General features: G+C 49.8%; 2 protein-coding genes across 5 annotated transcripts in view; one reads left to right on the top strand and one right to left on the bottom strand.

The window, feature by feature from the left end:
- Window positions 1-11046, top strand: part of DNAJC7 (DnaJ heat shock protein family (Hsp40) member C7) — a 28256-nt gene extending 17210 nt beyond the window's left edge. For 3 of the 4 annotated variants that reach the window (XM_059048263.2, XM_067021119.1, XM_059048264.2), the window contains exons 6-14: window positions 1269-1387; window positions 2093-2246; window positions 2779-2943; window positions 4012-4103; window positions 7167-7240; window positions 7616-7762; window positions 7991-8143; window positions 10247-10309; window positions 10714-11046. In XM_059048263.2, the coding sequence (XP_058904246.1) occupies window positions 1269-1387; window positions 2093-2246; window positions 2779-2943; window positions 4012-4103; window positions 7167-7240; window positions 7616-7762; window positions 7991-8143; window positions 10247-10309; window positions 10714-10751 (1005 nt within the window). In that variant the 3' untranslated portion in view covers window positions 10752-11046. The remainder of the gene's footprint in view (window positions 1-1268; window positions 1388-2092; window positions 2247-2778; window positions 2944-4011; window positions 4104-7166; window positions 7241-7615; window positions 7763-7990; window positions 8144-10246; window positions 10310-10713) is intronic. The other variant, XM_059048265.2, reaches the window with a different exon arrangement.
- Window positions 11047-12250: 1204 nt separating this feature from the next.
- CNP (2',3'-cyclic nucleotide 3' phosphodiesterase) lies at window positions 12251-19482 on the bottom strand. The gene is made up of 4 exons (XM_059048275.2): window positions 19036-19482; window positions 17130-17799; window positions 15012-15151; window positions 12251-13785 (listed from the first exon to the last, which is right to left on the bottom strand). The coding sequence occupies exons 1-4, from the start codon at window positions 19036-19038 to the stop codon at window positions 13336-13338; spliced, it is 1263 nt and encodes a 420-aa protein (XP_058904258.1). The 5' UTR covers window positions 19039-19482; the 3' UTR covers window positions 12251-13335.
- Between the last annotated feature and the right edge of the window lie 643 nt (window positions 19483-20125).

Below are 20125 nucleotides of genomic sequence, written 5' to 3'. Positions count from 1 at the left end.
CTTTCTTTTCTTTCTTTTTTACATGAAAGGTAATAATGCTCTGCAAAGTTCTGTATCTTGCTTTTTTTTTTTTTCCACTTAATAGGCCTTGGAAGTCTTTCCATATTAGTATATGCAGAACTTCTTCATTCTATTTTAGCTCCACATAGTAGTGTTCTATTATATGAATGTCTACCTTGCCTAACCAGTCTTCTGTTGATGGAATTTGAGTTATTTCTGCTTCCAGTTTTCAGACTTCATCTCTTTCTGATCCCTATGACCAAGATTCTTAGAGGGAATGGGTGTCCCTTAACTCCAGATTTCTCCATTGGGTCAGTTATTCTTGGAGGAGAATATGATTCAGGAAGGATTTCCCAGGAATAACAGATAAACCAAAGTGAAAGCTCAGAGAACAAACTCAGAAAAAATAGGAATATATAGAAGTCTTTATGAAGCTGAAAGACTGAAATAATCTCAGATCTGTGTGTGTGTGTGTGTGTGAGAGAGAGAGAAACTTTTTGGTTTGTATAGCAATGTGTTAGGTATAGTTTAGGACTATTGAAAGCAAACTAATTATTGGATATTTCTATACTAAAGTGGAAGTGGAAGAGTGGTCACCATGTGAGGCTCATGCCACAGGAAGGAAGGAGGGAACTGAGAGCAATTGCAGTAATACAGGGAGTAATGATTCTTTATCCGGTTCTCTTTTTGGTATTCCTGTCTTACTTAGTAGGCTAAGCATGATGAATTATGCAAAGTAGCAAATAATAGTATTTCTACTAGAAGAATGTGAGTTTTGATCACGGTCACTATTGATATGATTCCCTGTGGAGGCACCTTAGCATAGTGATTAAGGTTATACGCTCTGGAGTCTTCGTGTCTAAGATCAAATTCTGTTCCTATTTGGTCCAAGGTCCAAGCTTTGGTGACCTTGAACAAGTTACTTAGTCTCTGTACTTTAGTTTTTTTATCAGTAAAATAAGGGTATTAATATTACCTGCTTCAGAAAATTGTTGTGGGCATTAAATGGGTTAATATATAAAGTACTCAGTAAATGTTTGCTGTCATCATTATCATCTGGATCAGCTGCTCTCCTCATTTCAGTGGTTTAATCAAATAGGTGTGTGTGTATATGTATATATATTTTTTATTTTATTTTTTATTTTTTTAAACAGGTATATTCTTAAACTCTGGTATTACTTCCCTTTGAGTCTGTTGCCTGTGACCAAACTAAAGACATATTTGGAGTCCAGGATGAAGAACCTTATTTGCTTTCTTCTTCCCCATAGGTTGTTTTTTGCATGGACCGTGCCCTAGAATATGCCCCTGCCTGCCATCGCTTCAAAATCCTCAAAGCAGAATGTTTAGCAATGCTGGGTCGTTATCCAGAAGCACAGTCTGTGGCCAGGTATGAAGTCAGGCCAGTTTTGTATTAAAATGCCAGATACCACTGGACGAATGCTGTCTGGCAGTTCTCTACAACAGGAGTTAACATATTGTCCTGTAGGTAGGCCAGCCAGGGTGATCAGACCTTCCTGGGACTTAAAGCCAAAAGTTAGCCCAGGTATTATTCCGAAAATCCAAAGGTATTTATATAGGAGTTCAGTAGGTACTTGAGCTATATGTGAAAGAACAGATGTGTGGATTTTTTTGTGTGTTTTTGTTTTTTTTAATGTCCTTTTCTTTCTACTCAAGGGGTTTGCGAACTCTAAAGGGCTGGATAGTAAATATTTTAGGTTTTGCAGGCCATGTTGTCTCTGTTAACAATTCAACTCAGTCACTATAGTGTAAAAGCAGCCATAGATAATAGATAAGTGACTGGTGTGGCTGAGTTTCAATAAAACTTTATTTACAAAAACTAGCAGCAGATAGGATTTGGCCCTGTGGGCTGTATTTACCAACCCCTGATCTAATAAAGATTGTAAGACACAAGAAGTATATAAGGATAGATACAGGTGATTTATTTGGGAACAGGTTGGGAAGAGTGCTTGGGAATCTACCTTTGGATACTTTCCATATTAGGCACATGGTCAAGAAAAAAACTGGCCAAATGATAGTAATGGTGGGGGAGATCCAAACTACAGCTGAATGTGCCCCTTTTTGGCTGTTGCAGTGACATTTTACGAATGGATTCCACCAATGCTGATGCTCTATATGTACGAGGTCTTTGCCTTTATTATGAAGATTGTATTGAGAAGGCGGTTCAGTTTTTTGTCCAAGCTCTCCGGATGGCTCCTGACCATGAGAAGGCCTGCGTTGCTTGCAGAGTAAGTTCTAGGCACCAGATCTGGGTAGGAAAGAAAGCTTTCTTTTTGAGCCTTTAAGAGAGTTAAGGTGGAAGGTTTTAGAATCACAGGGAATGTATAGCACTTCTTCCCTCCTTGCCAGGATGCTTGATCCTTTCATGAGAAATTATTTCAGGACAACTTCTATTTGCCTAAAGGTAAATGTGATCTATAGGATCAGATCCTTTTAATATCTAAGTGTGTTTCTCCTTTTTTTCTTCCTTCAATGAAGAAAAGATAGTAATGCTTATCCTGGGGAGTGGAGGTAAACCCTGGGTAACACACGTCTCATTGGTATTCTTTTATAAATCTTGGTTTCCCCTGTCCACTCTGTAGGAAGCACCAATGAGCAACAAATAGCCCAGGTTGGTGGGGTTGGGCAGGGTGGAGGGCCATGTGATGCTAAACTGCTGGGATCTAAGAAATTGAAAATAGACTCTGGCCTCTCTGTGCAGTGGCCTCTCAGACGAGGCTTTCTGGATGTGAACAGACCTCCCCTTGCTTTTCTCTGTAGAATGCCAAAGCACTTAAAGCAAAGAAAGAAGATGGGAATAAAGCATTTAAAGAAGGAAATTACAAGCTAGCCTATGAACTGTATACAGAAGCCCTGAGGATAGACCCCAATAATATAAAAACAAATGCTAAACTCTACTGTAATCGGGGTACGGTTAATTCCAAGGTAAGCACTTGTTCTGGGGCTTGGGGCCTATGGAGATATTTTTAAGGGCCAACAAAGAGGTCTTGGGAAATTTGCCCAATGAGGGTAAGCCAGATGAGAAAAGGTTGATATTTCAGCTTGTTAGGAACTTCCTTCTGAGAGGCAAGCTTTTATTTTTTCTGTGGAACTTAGGGGCACTTGAGGGACAGTTTGGAAGGATATTCCCACCTGTTCTTCATCAAGTTTCTTTCTTCCAGTAAAAGAATGGCTAGAGGTTTTGGGACAATTTTTAAAGCAAGTATTGCTTCTTTTTGCCTAAGCAAGTGATTATTTCTTTTTTAGGAGTGATTTGGAGGAAATTCGAGTATGAGGCAGGCTTAGTTTTTTTCTCCAGTATAACTGATGGTCACCATGCTCAGTTGAAAATGTCCCAAGTTCTGTCCCACACAACTGTCAGAAACAAGAATAGGCTCCTTGCTCTTGCAGAGTCCTAGTAGTTTAAAAATCACAGTAATTCTGATCCCTCCAGTTGGCCTCTGGAAGAATAAGAGGCAAGAACCACCCTTACTCTTTCCATGTCTTGGTTGGGCACTAACCTGGAATGGTAGAGGTGGTTTATCCTTGCAGGTAAGTGTGCTTTGCTTCCATCATTTAGAAAAGAAACCAGTTTTGAATTTGGTGTCCTTAGCCCTCTGAAATATTGGCTTTCCAGTGACCAAGAATGAGTGGCAGTTAGGGGGCCAGCATGACTGATCGATCCTCTTAGAATTTTATATTAACTTTTTTTTTTTTTTTTTTTTTTTTTTTTGCGGTATGCGGGCCTCTCACTATCGTGGCCTCTCCTGTTGCGGAGCACAGGCTCCAGACACGCAGGCCCAGTGGCCATGGCTCACGGGCCCAGCCGCTCCGCGGCATGTGGAATCCTCCCGGAGCAGGGCTCAAACCCGCATCCCCTGCATCAGCAGGCGGACTCTCAACCACTGCGCCACCAGGGAATCCCCCTCTTAGAGTTTTGAAGCCATGCCCACAGCTTCTGGGTTCCCTCAGTCACCCAAGATGTGAAGTATGACTGCTCTCTTTTTCCTGAAGCTTAGGAAACTAGATGATGCAATAGAAGACTGCACAAATGCAGTGAAGCTTGATGACACTTATATAAAAGCCTACTTGAGAAGAGCTCAGTGGTAAGTTCCTCCGGTGGCTGGGGGGAAGAGGGAGTTGCTGCTGGCCTGCCAGGGGAATTGCATTATGGATGATGAAGCAGACCCAGGGATGTTGTGAGGTCATTTGGTCCTTCCCCCTGCCTCTAGGTGGGATTGTTCCAGCCCTAGACTATCTTTATAGACCTCCAGCGAAGGAGATTGCACAAGCTCCCTCAGTCTCCCATGCCAGTGTCTTACGCCCCTCACGGTCAGTAAGTTTCCTCTGATGCCTGACCCAAATTCCTTTTGTTAAAGTTTAAATCCATTTCCTTTGGAGATTTTATTTTGTGTTGTACACTTTTGCTCTAACTTGGCATAGTGTTTGGTGCTTGGCACACAGTAGGTGCTCACTCAATTAATGTTTTGTTGAATGAATGTATGGTGCTTGGAAGAGGAGGAATAAGGTATCTCTTGTGATAGTTGAGAGTTGTGCCTATCCTGTATGTTCTGGGTTAGGGAAGACAGTCTTTTGGTAGGAAGGGATTTAATCTGGCTCAGCCTCCCAGCAGTATCTGGAAGCCCCTTTTGAAATATCCTTGTCTGACTAGGTGATTTATGAGGCAGGATATTCCTGCCTAGATCTAGTGCTCAGATTTGCCTTCAGAGTCAGGTTGCTCCCCAGCATACTTGTTCATTTTATTCTTGAACCCACTAGACTCTTTTCTCTGGACAGGAACGTGAGCAGGGGCTAGGAGAGACCTCTCCCCCAAATCCATCTTTTCTTTTTTTAGGTTAATTTCCCAGCCTGAAAAGAATGTCCTGTCTTTAAAGTTCCTAAAGGAAGACCTATTTGTTGTATAACAGTCCTCCAACACCCATCCCATTCCTTGTCATGAAATGGCATAGCCAAAGAACAGGTGCTGTTACTGCTACCTGATGAGCCCATAGTTCTTCAAGCTTCCCAGTCTCACCAGTGGTGCAGAGCATGGGCTACTCCCCATTTAGTTTTCCCAAAATTACCCACGTTTGTAAAAAATAGGAAAACTCCTGTGTGTAGTGCTTTTTTTTTTTTAAAGTGAATTTCTAAGTAGATGACTAAATCTGTCCAACAAACATACATGGAATTATATTACAGATTCTATGAGACCAACTGTCAGTCATCTCATCTTTTCAAACCACTTGCAGACACACGTGGAAGCTTTGGAAGGCGAAACCGTACCCTTTGACCCAGCTAAAGACTTACCTTATCAGACACAAAATGCTATATACGTGTTTACTGCAGTGTTATTGTAATAGCATAAGAGGAGAATCTCACCTAGATGTCTAGTGGGAAGGGGGTGGCTGGATACATAATACTGTATCAACTCAATGGAACACTCTGTAGTGTTTGAACAGGGTTGGGAAGAGAACAGAAAATTCTGGATTTGTTAGGAGGGTAATGGGATGAAGGATTTTATTTTTCATATGTGCAATAAGTAAAAATCAGAAATTGCTTTGATCAGATAGTTCCTTACTTTTGTGGTAGAAACAGAACTGTTCTCTGAGTGGCTCTGCCGTGAGATCCTGCCACAGAGGACAGCGTGCACTGTTCGGCACAGTCGGCTGAGGGCTTGGCAGCAGTCCCCTCAGGCAGCTGGGATTGACAAGAAGTACTGGAGATTAGTTCAGGCCAGAGCCTTATGAGAGGCCCGACTGCTGCCCCAGTCTGCCTCAGTTCACCCCTACAGGTGGGGAGAGGCCAGATCTTTGCTACATTTCCCATGATGGGCTGGAGTTTTCAGTTTGCCCTAAAGCTGTACTTTTCTACTTTTTCTTCAAGTTAAAAAAATATATTTTAATGTAAGGATGTCCTTGAATTAAAAAAAAAGTGTGAAGTAAAAATGCAAATCACTAATATAAGCTTATTTAGTACATTATGTAGGGCCTGGTAAGTCCGTCAAGGCAGCTTGTTTGTCACATCATTTCTATACCCAGAGCTGTCAGTTATTAATTTTCTGTTACTTCAGTTTATATTATTATACTCCATCCTGCAAATGGGTTTTCTGTACTCCTGGTAGCATTTGTGCCTTGCGTCTGTGGGGCATTGGTTTTGTCACCATTTTTTAAAAGTCATTAATCAAGATGTGGCCAGAAAATCAGAGATGCCTTAGATGTTGGGCTTCACTTTTGCCAGCCACATCAGTAATGCTCCCCCTGCTCTGGCCTCTAAGCTTGCTGGGGCTCTGTGATGTTTGCAAAGATTGGCTTGTGTGGCAGCAGTGTAATAAATTGAACTTCTTTGTGCAGTGGCTAGCTGCACTGCATGGTCACTTCCCACTCCCCAGCTGATGGTGACTGTCTGGAACTGCTACTAGAGTCTGTTTAATCGGTAGGCCAGTCTTGGAGCCAGTGATATTATCAGGAAAATGCCACTTTACTTCTGTGGAAGAGACACTTAAAAGGTCTGGCGATCAGCCTGTCAAGCTTGTTTCCTCCCATCTTGGCCAGGGACCCTCCATTCTTCTGTGCTATTGAAGTAGAAGCAAGCCTGTGTTTACAGTCTCCTTTTCTATCTCATTAACCTACATCTCTCAGATTGATTAGTCTTAGTGGAAGCATTTGCCAGCAGCCACTACATGGAACTTGATCCTTCTAGTGGCTGACAAATCCCACATCTACTCTGGATTGGAGCTGGCCCTGCATGTTTATGGCACTCTCTGTTTCCAAGCTCTTCCATATCCATTGACCTTACTTGATAGTTTTTCTCCTGTGTTTCAGTCCCAAATGATCAAGTAGGTACCTTCACATTTGTCTCTCCTGAGGTGATACAGATGCCTCTCGGTGGCTCTGAGTGAAATCAGAAGGAACTGTCTCCCCTTGGTTGCTGTCTGCTCAGAGCAGAGTATCACTTTGCTGGTTAGGTGCAGGTGGCATGAGACCTCTCTTTCTCTTTTTCTTGAGGAATTGGTGGTTCATTTTTCTCATGGCTAGCTTAAGGACTCCTGTTTCATGAAGCATCTCAACCAAAAGTGTGTGTCTCTTCCTTGAGCCATGCCTCTTCCCCTAGAGTGATACTGAAGGCCATTGCTATTTATGTCTCTGTACTACCCTGTATTTCCTTCTCAGTTACATGGACACAGAACAGTATGAAGAAGCGGTACGGGACTATGAAAAAGTATATCAGACGGAGAAAACAAAAGGTAAAGGAGTTTGAGAGCATGTTTCTCAGGGAACTGTGTGGTCTGACTTGTAGGTCCTAAAACTGGACATAGGAGTAGTTTGATTCAGGGATGAACCTGGAGCTTATTTGAAGAAGTGAGCAGAGACCCCGAGAGTGGGACAAGGCACCTGTTTTCTGGTCCCCAGTCCTCCCTGTCACTTTCACTTCCTTTTCTGTGTGATGAGGCCAATGTGAAGAACATACCTAGGAGTCGATTTTTTTAATCTCCAGAAGAAAACACCGTAAAAGCCCCTGGTATGGTTAATGAGGCTTCTGACTCCAGGGCCTCTGGGTGGGGCCTGGTAAGGGAAGCCAGAATAAGGCTTGTCCATTGATGCCAGATGTCTTCCTCCAGAACACAAACAGCTCCTAAAGAATGCACAGCTGGAACTGAAGAAGAGTAAGAGGAAAGATTACTACAAGATTCTTGGAGTCGACAAGAATGCCTCTGAGGACGAGATCAAGAAAGCTTATCGGAAACGGGCCTTGATGCACCATCCAGGTAGAGCGGGTGGGGAGGGGCTCAGTGGGAGGAGTTGGCTAGACCAGCCGCTGCCAAGCTCAGTCCAGCACGAAAGCCTCAGAGAGGCTGCTCAGCTGGAATAAGGTGTTGCTCAGTTCCATACCCTCCAAATTTGGGAAGTAGATTCTAAAATCAGGCATAATGTGGTCTTTCTCATAAACTTTGTTTTCCTGAGGCTGTGAATTCTTCCCATACTCCTCCCTTTAGATCGGCACAGTGGAGCCAGTGCTGAAGTTCAGAAGGAGGAGGAGAAAAAGTTCAAGGAGGTCGGAGAAGCTTTTACCATACTCTCTGATCCCAAGAAAAAGACTCGATATGACAGTGGACAAGACCTGGATGAAGAGGGCATGAATATGGGTGGTGAGTTGGGAGTTGGTTGGGGCAGCCTAGGATGAATCTGACAGCTGCGGAATGTTAACATTTTTCTAAAGACACTCCAGAGGGAGAGTCTTATGTAATCAGCCAGTGATGCTCTGCAGTTTGTGAAGCGCACTCTGATGAGAACCTGTAATGTGTGAGGTACCTGATGGGTGTGGAAAATAACAAAGGTGAATCAAACAGACTCCGTGACATCCGGGAACCCACAGTCCAGGGGTTTGCAAACTCTGGCCCATAGGCCAAGTCGGACCCCTGGTCTAATAGACATGGAGTCCAGCGAGGGCAATAAAGTATAGCAGGTGTCCAAGGTGCAGAGTGGGTGCCGAGGAGGTCAGCACCAGCAAGGGAAGGCTTGGATGTGCAGAAAAGCATAGCACCTTGTGGGAGCTACCAGGGGCTCGGCTAGGAGGATAGAGGGTGCTCAAGGCACAGAGCGGTGAGAGCTGCACAGAAGCTGGGTCAGACCTCAGCAGGCCTTAGAGGCTACAGGAAAGAATGTGGGCTTTTCCTTTTGGCTGGAAGTTCTTTCTTCCCCCACTGCAAAGTGTTTGCTGACCGATATTTATGCACCTCACACATTCCTGTAAGCCTTCACAGACTTCAGTTTCCCCAGAAGACTTAGAATGAAGGAAAGTGCAGCCGTGAGCATCATTGCTCACTGTGAGCTTAGCTGGAGATAAAAGAAGCCCTGAACTATGCACAGTTCTCAGACCACTGCCTCTGATGCCAACCCTTTCTCTTCCACTAAGAAGGTCTATTGGAATTTAAAGTAAGGTTGATGATGCTATACAAATCTAACCTTGCCCGTTCGGTGGGGGTGGGGTGTGTGTGTGTGTTTTATAAAACCTAGGTTTGGACTTCCCTGGCGGTCCAGTGGTTGGGACTCTGCGCTTCCACTGTAGGGGGCATGGTTTTGATGCTGCGAGGTACAGCCCCACCCCCCCACCCCCCCACAAAAAAAACCCCTAGGTTTACCAATAATAAACATTGCTCTGCCCAGGAGTTGAGAAGAGTTGTAAGCAGTCGAAAGCTGTTGAAGGGATATGTCGGGGAGCCATGGACCTGATTTAGGCTCTGGAGATATATTTGTGATGGCAGTGAGGCGAGCTGGTTTGGAAAGGGTGAGGAGGAGGGAAGACACAATCACTAGGAGAGAATCGGAGGGTACAATCGGGAGACAGTGTGAGAATCAACAGGAGTGGCTGCAGAACGTGTTGGGAGAGGCAGAGGACTAAGTCAAGAGTGGCTTTGGCACAGCTGACCTGATGGGGCTATTCCCTGAGCTGGGGGACCCAGGAACATGAGCGGATACACAGGCAAAGAAAAATTCACTTTTGGACACGATATGCCTGTGGGTGGGATTGGCTGGTGGAGATAAATCCTGTGCAGCTTGGGGACTTAGGCAGACTGGGGATGTGAGACTTGCTGAGGCCTGGTGAAGAAAGCACAGCGCTAGAGGCACGCGGTAGTTGGCAATGTTGTTTTGTTGCTTTCACTGGTCACGTGATCTTGGGCAAGTTACTTGAGCTGTTTAGGTTTTGTTGAGTATAAATTGGTACTCAATGATATAATGTATGCAAAGTACCCAGCACCGTGATTGGCACCTGGTAAGTGCTTAGTAAACTATAGCTTTTTTTCTGGCATACAGTGTTGACAGAGTATGGCATCAAACACATGCAGTAAATCATAGGTCTCATTCTTATATACAGTCTTAGTAGCACTTAAGTGATAACATTTTAGCCTTTTCAGTAGCAGCCCCAGCATTATAGGGAGACAGTGTGGAGAAAGTCTTACATCGTAAAGCACAAGTGGCATTTCCAGTTGTTGAGAAGGCACAGTGAAGTGGGTTGAGGCAAAGAAAGCTTTCCTTTGGGACCATGCTTGGAAGAACGGAACACATCCCAGGAGTGGGATCAGGTAGTGGGATCACCTCTCGTCAGTGAAGTTTGGGGAAAGGAGGGAAGTATGTTATCTGGGAAAGCTTTGGAGACCCACTAGAGAATGGGTCTCTCTTAAGTTCCTCTTCAGACACTTCTAATTTTTTCACCTTTTTGTGCCTTCTCTGCTTCTCACTTTGCTCTGCAGATTTTGATGCAAACAATATCTTCAAGGCATTCTTTGGCGGTCCTGGGGGCTTCAGCTTTGAAGGTGGGTGTGCCTGAGTTCCCAGACCACAAACCGACACAAGGACTCCCCAGTTAGGCAGCTCGAGGGGCCCAACAGTGGAGGCAGCAGAATTCTTGTCTAGCAGGACATCTATGTCGTCGGGTGCTGCTGAGGATGGAGGAGGGGTGGGCACACCTGCACAGGGTCAGGGAGACGTCTCTAAGCTCCCTAGTACCGGAGCTTCTCTGCAAGAGTGAAGGTGTTAGAACTACGCACATACAACCTGCTTGCATACTCCCTCCTACACCCCGAGGCCCAGCCTGTTTGATACCCTTAGAGGTTTTTCTGTTTGAAGTAACCTTTAAAGACTCTCCATAATCAGGGCAAAGTGATCTTCCCCCAGAAAACTCACAGAGCCAGCTAACAAGCTTTTCTTTTCCCTACAGCATCTGGTCCAGGGAATTTCTTTTTTCAATTTGGCTAATGAAAGGAAACCATCCAGAACCCAGAAAATGCAGACTTGCTCAATTTAACCTCGAATGTGGACATAGTTCACCACCTCCCTTCATTATGATCCACGTACTTAGAGCAGTTTCGTTTTCTCAGTTGGATACCCGGTGTCTGTGTGAGTGGGGTGAAGGAACGGGAGCCAGCGCCGAAGACTGTGGGTAGGGGAGGGAGGTGGGGGGTGGCCAGGGCAGCTTGTGAATTTTTGTTTTACTGTTTAACTTTATTAAAAAAAAAATTAAGAGAATAAAATGTTTTGACCCTTTCTGGCACTTTGCTCTGGCAGCTGCTTTGTGTCACTCCAGAGTCAGTGGGCCAGAGCTGAGCCCCCAGCACAGAGCTGATGCTCACGTGGACTTTAGGCTCAGCAAGCCACCCCACGAGAGGAGGGGGTACCTGGGGGCAGGTGCGGTGCTGGCTGCCCCCAAATCAGTTTAGCACGGGAGTGCCGAGCAGGCCCTGGGGATGCTGCCGTAGCCAGCCTGATGCCAGTCATGAGGCAGCGAGTTGAAAAAACACATTTTACGGTAGGGCCACCAGAAATTACTAGAAGCTGCATGTGTCCAAAGTGGGTGCCAGGTGTCAGGCTGGGCTCAGAGGTTTACACAGGCTCTCAGAGTTCCCACTGCTTGAGGGAGATGGTGACAAGGATAAAATCCTGCCTTCTTGACCCTCAGACCCTTTCCAAGTGGGACAGGCAGCTCCTGGGCGCAGGGATCTGGGCGCTGACATCAGCTCACTTGGCTGGAAACACCATTCTTAGCAAATGCCCCTTGCCTTCTCCACTGGTGTCCCTTCCTGTATGGGAGGCAAGCTGGGGGAGGAAGCAGTGGTATATGTCATGATGTTCAGGTCAAGCTTTGTGTTTGTGGTGAATAATCTCAGTTCCAGGCAGACACACTTGAAGCTTTGGCTGAAGCTCAGATTTTTGGTGCTTTGGTAAGTAGAGATGGCTGGGTAAAGACCTTGGCCCAGATAGCTATTTCTCTTCCATCTGAGCCTCTGCCCCTTTCTTTTCAGTCTTCCCCCTTCAGTGCCAAGGCCGCGGTGAAATGTTGACTGCGTTAGGCCTGGGAAGTTCCCATGTAGCCATCCAGGCCCCTGTTGGCTTGGAAGAGTCAGCTCTTCCCTTGTGTTTGAAGTGGCACTGATCTGAAGGTGGCCTTCCCTAGAGAACGCAGGCACACCTGTGGGCCTATGCCCAGCTGCTGGGGGTGGCAGCTCTGTGCTCCACAGCCCTCACACGGGCCAACTCCCGCTGCCTGTGTGCGTCCAAGACCAGCCTCTCTCCCTTCTGCCTCCTCATGAAAGCCAACACTGTTCCACTGCCCAGCCTCGCCACAGCTGTGCTCAGCCCGCAGAGGGGAGACAGGACCGATGGCCCCAAGCTGGGGGACAAAGGCAGTCCTAATGCACCCTGCCCCTGCCCCAGGGAAGACTGAGCTGGGCACAGAGGGTGAGAGAGATGCACGCAGCCAGGATTAACACGATTTATTTCATTATCAGTCTTACAAGTTGCTGAGGTTGGGCAAAGCCAGGATAGTAACTAAAATCCCGGGCACTTCTGTCAAGTGACAACCCGATTAGCAAGGCCCTGTTACTGAGCAGAGGGCAGCGGAGGGCACCCCAGGAACCACAGCACCTGCAGCAATGTTAAAAGCCCCTTCCCAGAGGCACCGGGTGGGGCTTGGTGCGAAACAGCTGGGGGCCACTCCATTGGCTCTTGGTACCCACTGACCCCCTTTAACAGAGGCCTCCAGAGGCACCAAGGAGGCAAGATGGGCTGGGCAGACAGCAAGATTGGAGCTTTCCCATTGAGGCGCTGTCTCTGGCCCTGATCTCCCCATCCACACGGCAGAGCTACGCCCCTGGAAGGATGGCAGCCCACCTGCTTCCTGGGGTGAAACCTGTAGCCAGCCTGGGATGTGGCTGCTGCTTATTCTGTTTTCTTCCCTAGTATCAAACTGTTACCTAGTTACAGTGTGAGGAGGAAGGGACAGGCACTTAGGACCAAAAGTGGAAGGTAAAAACCCCTTTTCTACCCCAGTAAATAGCCCCAGGAAGCCTGGGGCTACACTGATTAAGAAATGGGATCAAAGCCCAGGGATCACCCCGTCTCAAATCCACCACTAGTCTTCGGTGGCCGTGGTGACCACCCCACGAATACGAGCAGCACTGGGGTGTCCCTCCCCACTAGCCGGCCCTGTGTGGGGCGGTAGGCCTAGGGGCCCAGCAACTATAAGCGGGGCTTGGGGTCGTGGCTCCGGTCCAGGCCCAACTCGGCCCAGCCTTCGTCAGCTTTGGTCCGGGTTCCTGAATGGTGCCTACCCATGCCCTTGTGTTGAGAGCTTGAGCGTTAGAGGGGAAGGGAGTGGGCAGGAAAAAAGAGCAGTTATTTCACAAGTTTTTAAAAAGTTACAAGACGGTTAACTTTGAGTAAAAAAAAAAAAAGAAAAAAGAAAAAAGAAAAAAAAAATCTTAAACCAAAAATCAAGAAGAGGGATGCTTCCCTCTCCTCCCCAATCCCTTGTAAAGAGTGGGGGCCCGTGGCCCGGGAACACTCAGATGATGGTGCAGGACTGAAAGGCGCCACGCTTGTGGCCGCCCCGTGTGGGCACGGCCTTGCCCTTACCGTAGTACCCCGTGAAGATGGCCCTGACCTCCATCTTCTTGGCCAGGTTCAGCATCCAGCGCCCACTGCCCAAGGAGTAGAGCTTGCCCCGGCTGAGCTCACCCACCTCCTCGCCGCGGTTACCCCCCTTCTCCTGCTTCACAATCTCTAGCAGGTCAATACCCGTCTGCACAGCCTCCACATCACCCGCGCAGCCCAGGGTGATGTGCGCGCGGCTGCCCCGCGGCAGGCTGTCAGAGGGGGACAGCTTGTCCACGTCGTTCGGCCACAAGGCCAGCTCTTGCTCGCTCAGCTCTACCCGGGCTCCCGTCGTCTTGGGTGTCACAAAGAGGGCAGAGATGGTCAGTGTGAAGGCCTTGCAGTAGGATTTCTTCACCACCTACAGAGAGAGGACAGAGGACTGAGCTGGAGGTGGTGGCATCGAGAGAGGGACAGTGAGTGCCACCGAGTAGAGCCCGCAGACATCCACATCCATGGCCATGTGCTGGGAGGGTGTCTTTCCACTGACACTGTCCAGGCTGCTTGAAAAAATGAAGGTGCCAGAGAGGCATGAGAAAGCAGGCATGAGACGCAAGGCTTCCTGAGCTCAGGCCGGGCTCCCCACCCACTAGCTTCAGGGCTCATTCACCTGTAAGAGAGAGCTGAGGCTAGAACCTTCCTCAGTGTGAGGACTAAAGAAGAGCCTGGCAAGGGCTGTTGTCGTTACTACTCGACTCACCCTGTAAAAGCACCCTGGTATCCAGGCGCTATCCTGGAGGGCGGGGTGAGGTCAGCAATAAAGGACTTGGATCAAAATCTACTCCATACACTTCGGCTTACATTATATCTGATTCTCTGAAAAAGCCCGTCTCTCCGATTTTGACCATAAAATCTTCCCTATTTTGCTCACAACCCCTGGTCCTAACAGTATCTAGTGCATAACAGGTGCTTAATAAACACTGACAAATGAATGAACAGAGATGGGGGTGAAAGTGCTGTGTTCATTCACGCAGCTGTGGTAGGTGCTGGGGATACAAGGTAACCACACTGTAAATAGTGCTGCGCTCAGGGAGCTTCCATTCATGTGGGAGGAGACCAATGAATAAACAAATAAAATGGCTGCGGTAACCGAGGCAGAGAAGTGGGGGAGCTGGCAGAGGGTCAGGGACGGCCTTGCTGTGAAGGCAACCTGAAGGAGGCTGGAGTCGGCCACGCCCGGTGGTTAAGGATCCCATGTCAGAGGCTGTGGGCGGGAGACTCGGGCTGTGTGGCAGGGACGGGGCTGGTACCCCTAAGCCAATAAGCCTCTGTGTCGACACTCCCCACTTCAGAGCACAGCCAGGCCTCAGACTGGGGGTGAGGGACTTCCAGCCTTTGGAACGGAACACAGGCTTAGAGGCCAGAGCAGGAGCTGCTGCCAACCAGCTCTCTGCGCATCTGCAGAAGGAACAGGCTCTGGCGGGCCGGCCCTGGGGGGCACTACACAGGCTGCGGCGAGCTGGGGGTGGAGCCGCCTCTTTTCCTGAGAGGCTTTCTGGTTTGTGGCCCCTGCCTTGAGCCGGTACCCATCTCCAGAAGACCCTGCCCTCTCCCCACCTCAGCCCAGTGTCCCCGAGGAGCACTCACATCCTGCTGGGCGTACTCGTCTGCCCCAGCGGCCTTCCCATAGTCACAGAACTTGGTTGTGCAGTGCAGCACGCCCGGGGGTCTCTTCCCAAAGTAGGTGGCCAGTTCAATCTTCTCCCTGGGCTCATCCCCAGAGACAACTGAAGGGAGAGAGAGTGGGGCGGTCAAGGCGGGAGAACAGGGGCATTGCAACATCTATCACCAAGACCATGGGAGACCCAGAGGAAAAAAATCGGACATTAAGTATAAATTTGCGATCCACTATAATTGAGCAATCCACTACCATTCATTAGTTGGTCAAATTAATAGCAACTTTGGAGCTATGAAAAGGTGTTGATTTAAGTTCCCTGCTTTACGTTCTGCAGATTTTTACATCTCTTACCCAGACGTGAAAACTAAGGCACTTGTAACCCAGGGGTAGGTGGCATATGCCAAGGGAATCTGAACTTCACACTGGCTACACATCTGAAAAGAGGAAAGCAGGTCATGAGAAAATGGGGTAGAAAGAAAAAAGAGGTTGGGAACTGTGTGGTATAATGGAAGGAGCCAGAAACAGCATAATTAACATCCAGCCCACTTCCAAGCCTGTGGACCTGGGGCAAATGATTGACCCTAATCTGTCAATCAAATACAACTGGGGGTGACCACAGATCCCAGTTTTCGCAAGACCACCTAGATAACTATTAGTCATGCCCCATTTCACTCAGGGGCCACTTGAACAGGAAGTTACCCGGTCACTGTAATAACAGGTAGCTTACAGCCTCGTTTGGTGGAAGAAAGCCTATACAGGATGACATTATGTGGCTGGTAGTTTCGATGAGACTCGGGGTATCTGTGATTTCAATTTCCAGACTCTTAAGCCTTGTGGCTAGCTTCAGAGTCACTAGGCTTTTCCTGTTTACCCCCAGGGTTGAATCCCTGTGAAGGACATCACTCACCCTCCACAGGGGAGGGAGCCCTCTACTCTGAGGGCAGGCCTTGTCTGTGGCCCATTACATTTCTCCTGCTGTGTCCTGGGCAGAAGGATCCCAGTTTTTAATGGTAAAAGCAGCTTCAAGAGGCAATCTCCAGGGCAGAACCAGCTCTAACTAGGAGCCCTGCGTTGGGAGCTTCTCTGTCACGCTATTCACAGGTGCAGGGCTCATGCCTGGCTGGTGCAGGCACCACACAGTTCCCTGGTTTCCCAGCATTCAAATTTTAGGAACCGAGATAAGAGTTCTCTGAGAACTTACACCGGCACAGATTACCTCTGACAACGCAAAGAAACACAGCTGGGGATATTTCAAGTATAAAGATAGTCTAAAATCAGGGGGAACTAGGAATGAGTTAAAGGAAGAACAGATGATTAGTGGGAGTGGGTGACATATTCCCCAACTGGCCACTGGAGAAGGAGGGCCACCAGGGTCCTTCCCTATCCCAAACCTCCCCTCTCAATGGAGCAAACAGCCCCTGCAGGAACGAACTCTGGTCCAACCCAGTAAGGGGAGGATCCTCCAGAGGCAACGGAGTCGAGCTCTCATTACAGCTTTGGGCAAACCCCGCAACCCTTCTGGGCATTTTCCCATCTGCAAAAGCGAGGGACTAGACTAGGGAGACTGTTCTCTGGAGCTGTGGGATGCCACGGGAGGTGCGCTAGATAGCTCCAGGCCTGGGAACCATCGCCAGTGGAGTCACAATAGTCCGAGTTGTCATTTTTCTGCATGGCATATTCTATTCTAGAAAACAGTTCTGCTGCTAAAAATGAGTTTGAAGACATCGGACCAGATTCTCCCTCCAAGTTTTTACGAAATGTTGATGTACTTTCTGCTATGGCAGGAAGTAATCTGTTTTTCCCACCTCTAAGATGGGGTCAGTGACCTAGATCCAGGCTGGGAGAGCGCAGATGGGGAGCAGAGGGCAGGAGGAAGGGTGCGGTGAGAGGGAAGGTGCCTGGCAAACGCCTCTCCCAGAACCCACGGAGCATCCACCACCCAAAGCGGCCTCTGCCAGTACCAGGTGAGCCCCCTGCCTCCCCCAGTGCTTTGAGAACAATGGTCCCGTGCACGCAGCACCCTGTGCCCAGCAAGAGGGGCTTATGAATAAGGCTAACTGCCCCCACCTGCCCACCCCGCCACCTACAGTGTCGCAGCTCCTTCTTGAAGGCCTTGTTGTTGCCCAGCTCCTCGAGGAAGGCCTGGCCGGCTTTGCGGAGGCCCTCGGAACTCTTCTTGGTCAGGAACCAGCCGAAGTAGAGCGGCAGGAAGTCCTTCTCCAGCCCAGGCTTCAGCTTCTTCAGATCGTCGGCTGACAGCTGCCACTGGTTCTTCTCCTTGAGCTGAGCACAGTCCAGCCGCCACGCTGTCTTGGGCTCCACCAGCACCACCTGGTACTGGTACTGGTCGGCCATCTCAAAGAGCTGTTCCAGCCGCTCCCGCTCGTGGTTGGTGTCATCCAGCACGAGGACCCGGACGTCCCGGCGGCAGTAAGCAGCCAGGTCCTCGTCCAGCCGCTTGTACTCCTCGGAGAAGGCCCCCCGGGCACCGGGGGTGATCTTGTAGGTGTCGGCAGACACCATCTTGGTGCCATCCCGGTACCTGTCCACGATGACCCGGGCCAGCGTGGACTTGCCGCTCCCGGGCAGGCCGCGCAGGATGAAGAGCGTCTTGCATTCCTGCAGTGTGGCCACTGTCTCCTCGTCCTGCAGGAAGGGAAACTGCAGCTCTGGCTTGTCCTTGGGCCCTGAGGATGACATTTTGCGGAAGAAGATCTTGGGCAGGAACGTTTGGCTCTTTCGGGAGAAGCCTCTATTCTGTGTGAGGAGGGGAAGACAGACATCAGCCAGGTCACTCGGGGCCACCCCGCCAGCTTCGCCTCCTTGTCTCTGGCCTCATCCTAACCGGGAACCCCAGCTGGCTCAGGTGCTACGTCCCTGATTGACAGGCACCCCTGATGCCTTGGGCACCCTCCCAAGCCGTGGGTTGCTGGACTGTCTCTCCTCGGACCGATGGCTTCTGACTTTGCAGGATGGAGAGGGATGCTTGTCTGAGCAGTCCTAAACTCTTTGCTCTACTGCTGCCACCTCGAAAGGAAAACGGTGCTGGAAGTGCGTGCAGGGGAGGGCCTGAAGCCTGCGTTTCTAGGAGTGAACCCTAACTTTATATTCCTGGCACTTATTAAGGATGACCTCTTTGGAGGTGGGGGGTCTCTACGTCTGGGCAAAGCCACAGCGGCCGTGGCCCTGAGGGCACAGAGCAGGGTGAGGGTGGAGAAGGGTCACCCAAAGACCGCCTCCCTTCCCCCAACAATGCCAGAGACAGATAATACTCTCTTGTCTGGGATGGGGGGACAATGGTCCCACAGAAGGGCTGGCGGGGGGCAGGGTAGGAGAGCGCTAGACAAAGGGCTTCATTCAGCACGCCTGCCACCTCCTCCTCCTCTGCCCTGGGCCCCCCACAAAGTCGTGGTCTTTGTGCCTGCCCCAGGACTGGGCGGTTCAGGGCACCTGCGTCCAGGGTCTAGCTCTGCTCACTCCTTGCTGTGTGTCAGCAGCAAATCTCTGAGCCACTTGTTTTCCTCCCTGCTAAAAGCCACAGGTGACAATCAATAGTTTTTACTGCACAGCGCCTTCTCCTCTAAACCGGGAGGCCCCACCTCCCGCCAGCACCCTGAGTGCTCAGCTGGCGTACATTTATCTCAGACTAGGCCCTGGGGAGGGGGAAAGGCGCCGAACGCCAGCCCAGCGCGGGCCCAGCGCACGCTACCCCGGCCCACCCGCCAGCTGGTTCTGTCTGCTCCGGGGCAGCACCTTCTGCAGAGCGGTTCCCTTCCTCCCCCAGCGCCGTCCGCACTCCCCACTCTCCCAGCACCACCCCTACCTCAGGCCTGTACCAGACGGCCAAGAAAGCCCCGACTCAACTCCGGAACCTCGGGTCCTCATTTACATGCCACTTCCTCTCCCAAATTCCCCAATACTCCCGTTTTCCATTAAGGTGCCACCCCGGCCCGGTCCGCTTGCTCCCCTCCCGGCCTTCCCGCGCCCACTTACCATGATGAGGAGGGGGCGCCGCCGTCACAGCACCAGCTCTCCGGGGCCGCCCGCCTGCGCGGAGGGACACGGAGCGTAGCGGTGACGCGACCCCACTGGGGGCCGCCTTACATAGCCCGGGGGCGGAGCGCGCGCGGGCGGGCCCCCGGTGGGCTGAGCCCGGCCCCCTTTGCGCAGGCGCGGCGAATCGAAACCCGAAACTGACTCGGTGCTGGGGCGTGGCGGCCGTGCTGCTCGCCGCCCTCCCGCACGCCCGCCGCATGGGGCACCTGTGCGGCGGCGGAGGCTGCGGGGTGGGGAGCGGAGGGCTTGTGCGGCCTCTTCTTTTACAAGGTAATGATGAACTCCTTGCAGAGGCAGGCAGTCACCCCTCCCGGGTCCCGCGCCGAGATTAGGTTGAGGCGAGGAAGGCAGGGTCGTGCAAGTACAAGGTCGAATCCTGTCTTTATTTTAAATTTTGACGTTTTACTCATCATCGGATTTTTTTTTTTTTTTTTTTACAGTACTGCGTTAAAATACTTTCTCTTCCTTATGGAGTTTTTTGGCCCTACGCTCCTTAAAAGTTGCATCTGAAATGCCTCATTTGCCTCCCCCTAGTCTGGCAGGTCCCAGCCTCTGCCCCAACCAACCCCAGCCGTTTCAGGAATTATGGAGACGGGACTAGGATGGCAGTGGCCAGAGGGACAGATGAATAATGTAATGAAATCCTAACTCGCGTCCTCAGCTGCTCAGCCACCCCCTCTGTGAAACCACTGAAAGCTCAGTGGGTGGGTATTCAAGAGCTTCCTGTGCACCAGGTGCTGTGCTAAGCACCCATATAATCTTTACACCAATCACTGAGGCAGGTACTCGTTATACAGAGGAGGAGACAAGCTGGAGGAGCCTGGTTTACTTGACTGTACCGCCAGGCCCTGGGGTGGCACAAGTGGGTCCAGCCGCAGCTCCTATTCTCAGCTGCTCCCTGTTCTTGGGCAGACACCTTCCTTCTCTCTCTGGGCTCCTAGAGCCCCACCAGTGCCAGCGTGCACTTCATTCTGTTTTCAAGGCTTAGGGGTTTACGAGTAGGTCTCCCTCACTGTATGATGGCTGA

Source organism: Kogia breviceps, chromosome 19 (assembly GCF_026419965.1).
Source record: "Kogia breviceps isolate mKogBre1 chromosome 19, mKogBre1 haplotype 1, whole genome shotgun sequence".
NCBI lineage: Eukaryota > Metazoa > Chordata > Mammalia > Artiodactyla > Physeteridae > Kogia > Kogia breviceps.
The sequence above is the reverse complement of the archived record's forward strand: the minus strand, read 5'-3'. Positions and strand labels throughout refer to the sequence as shown.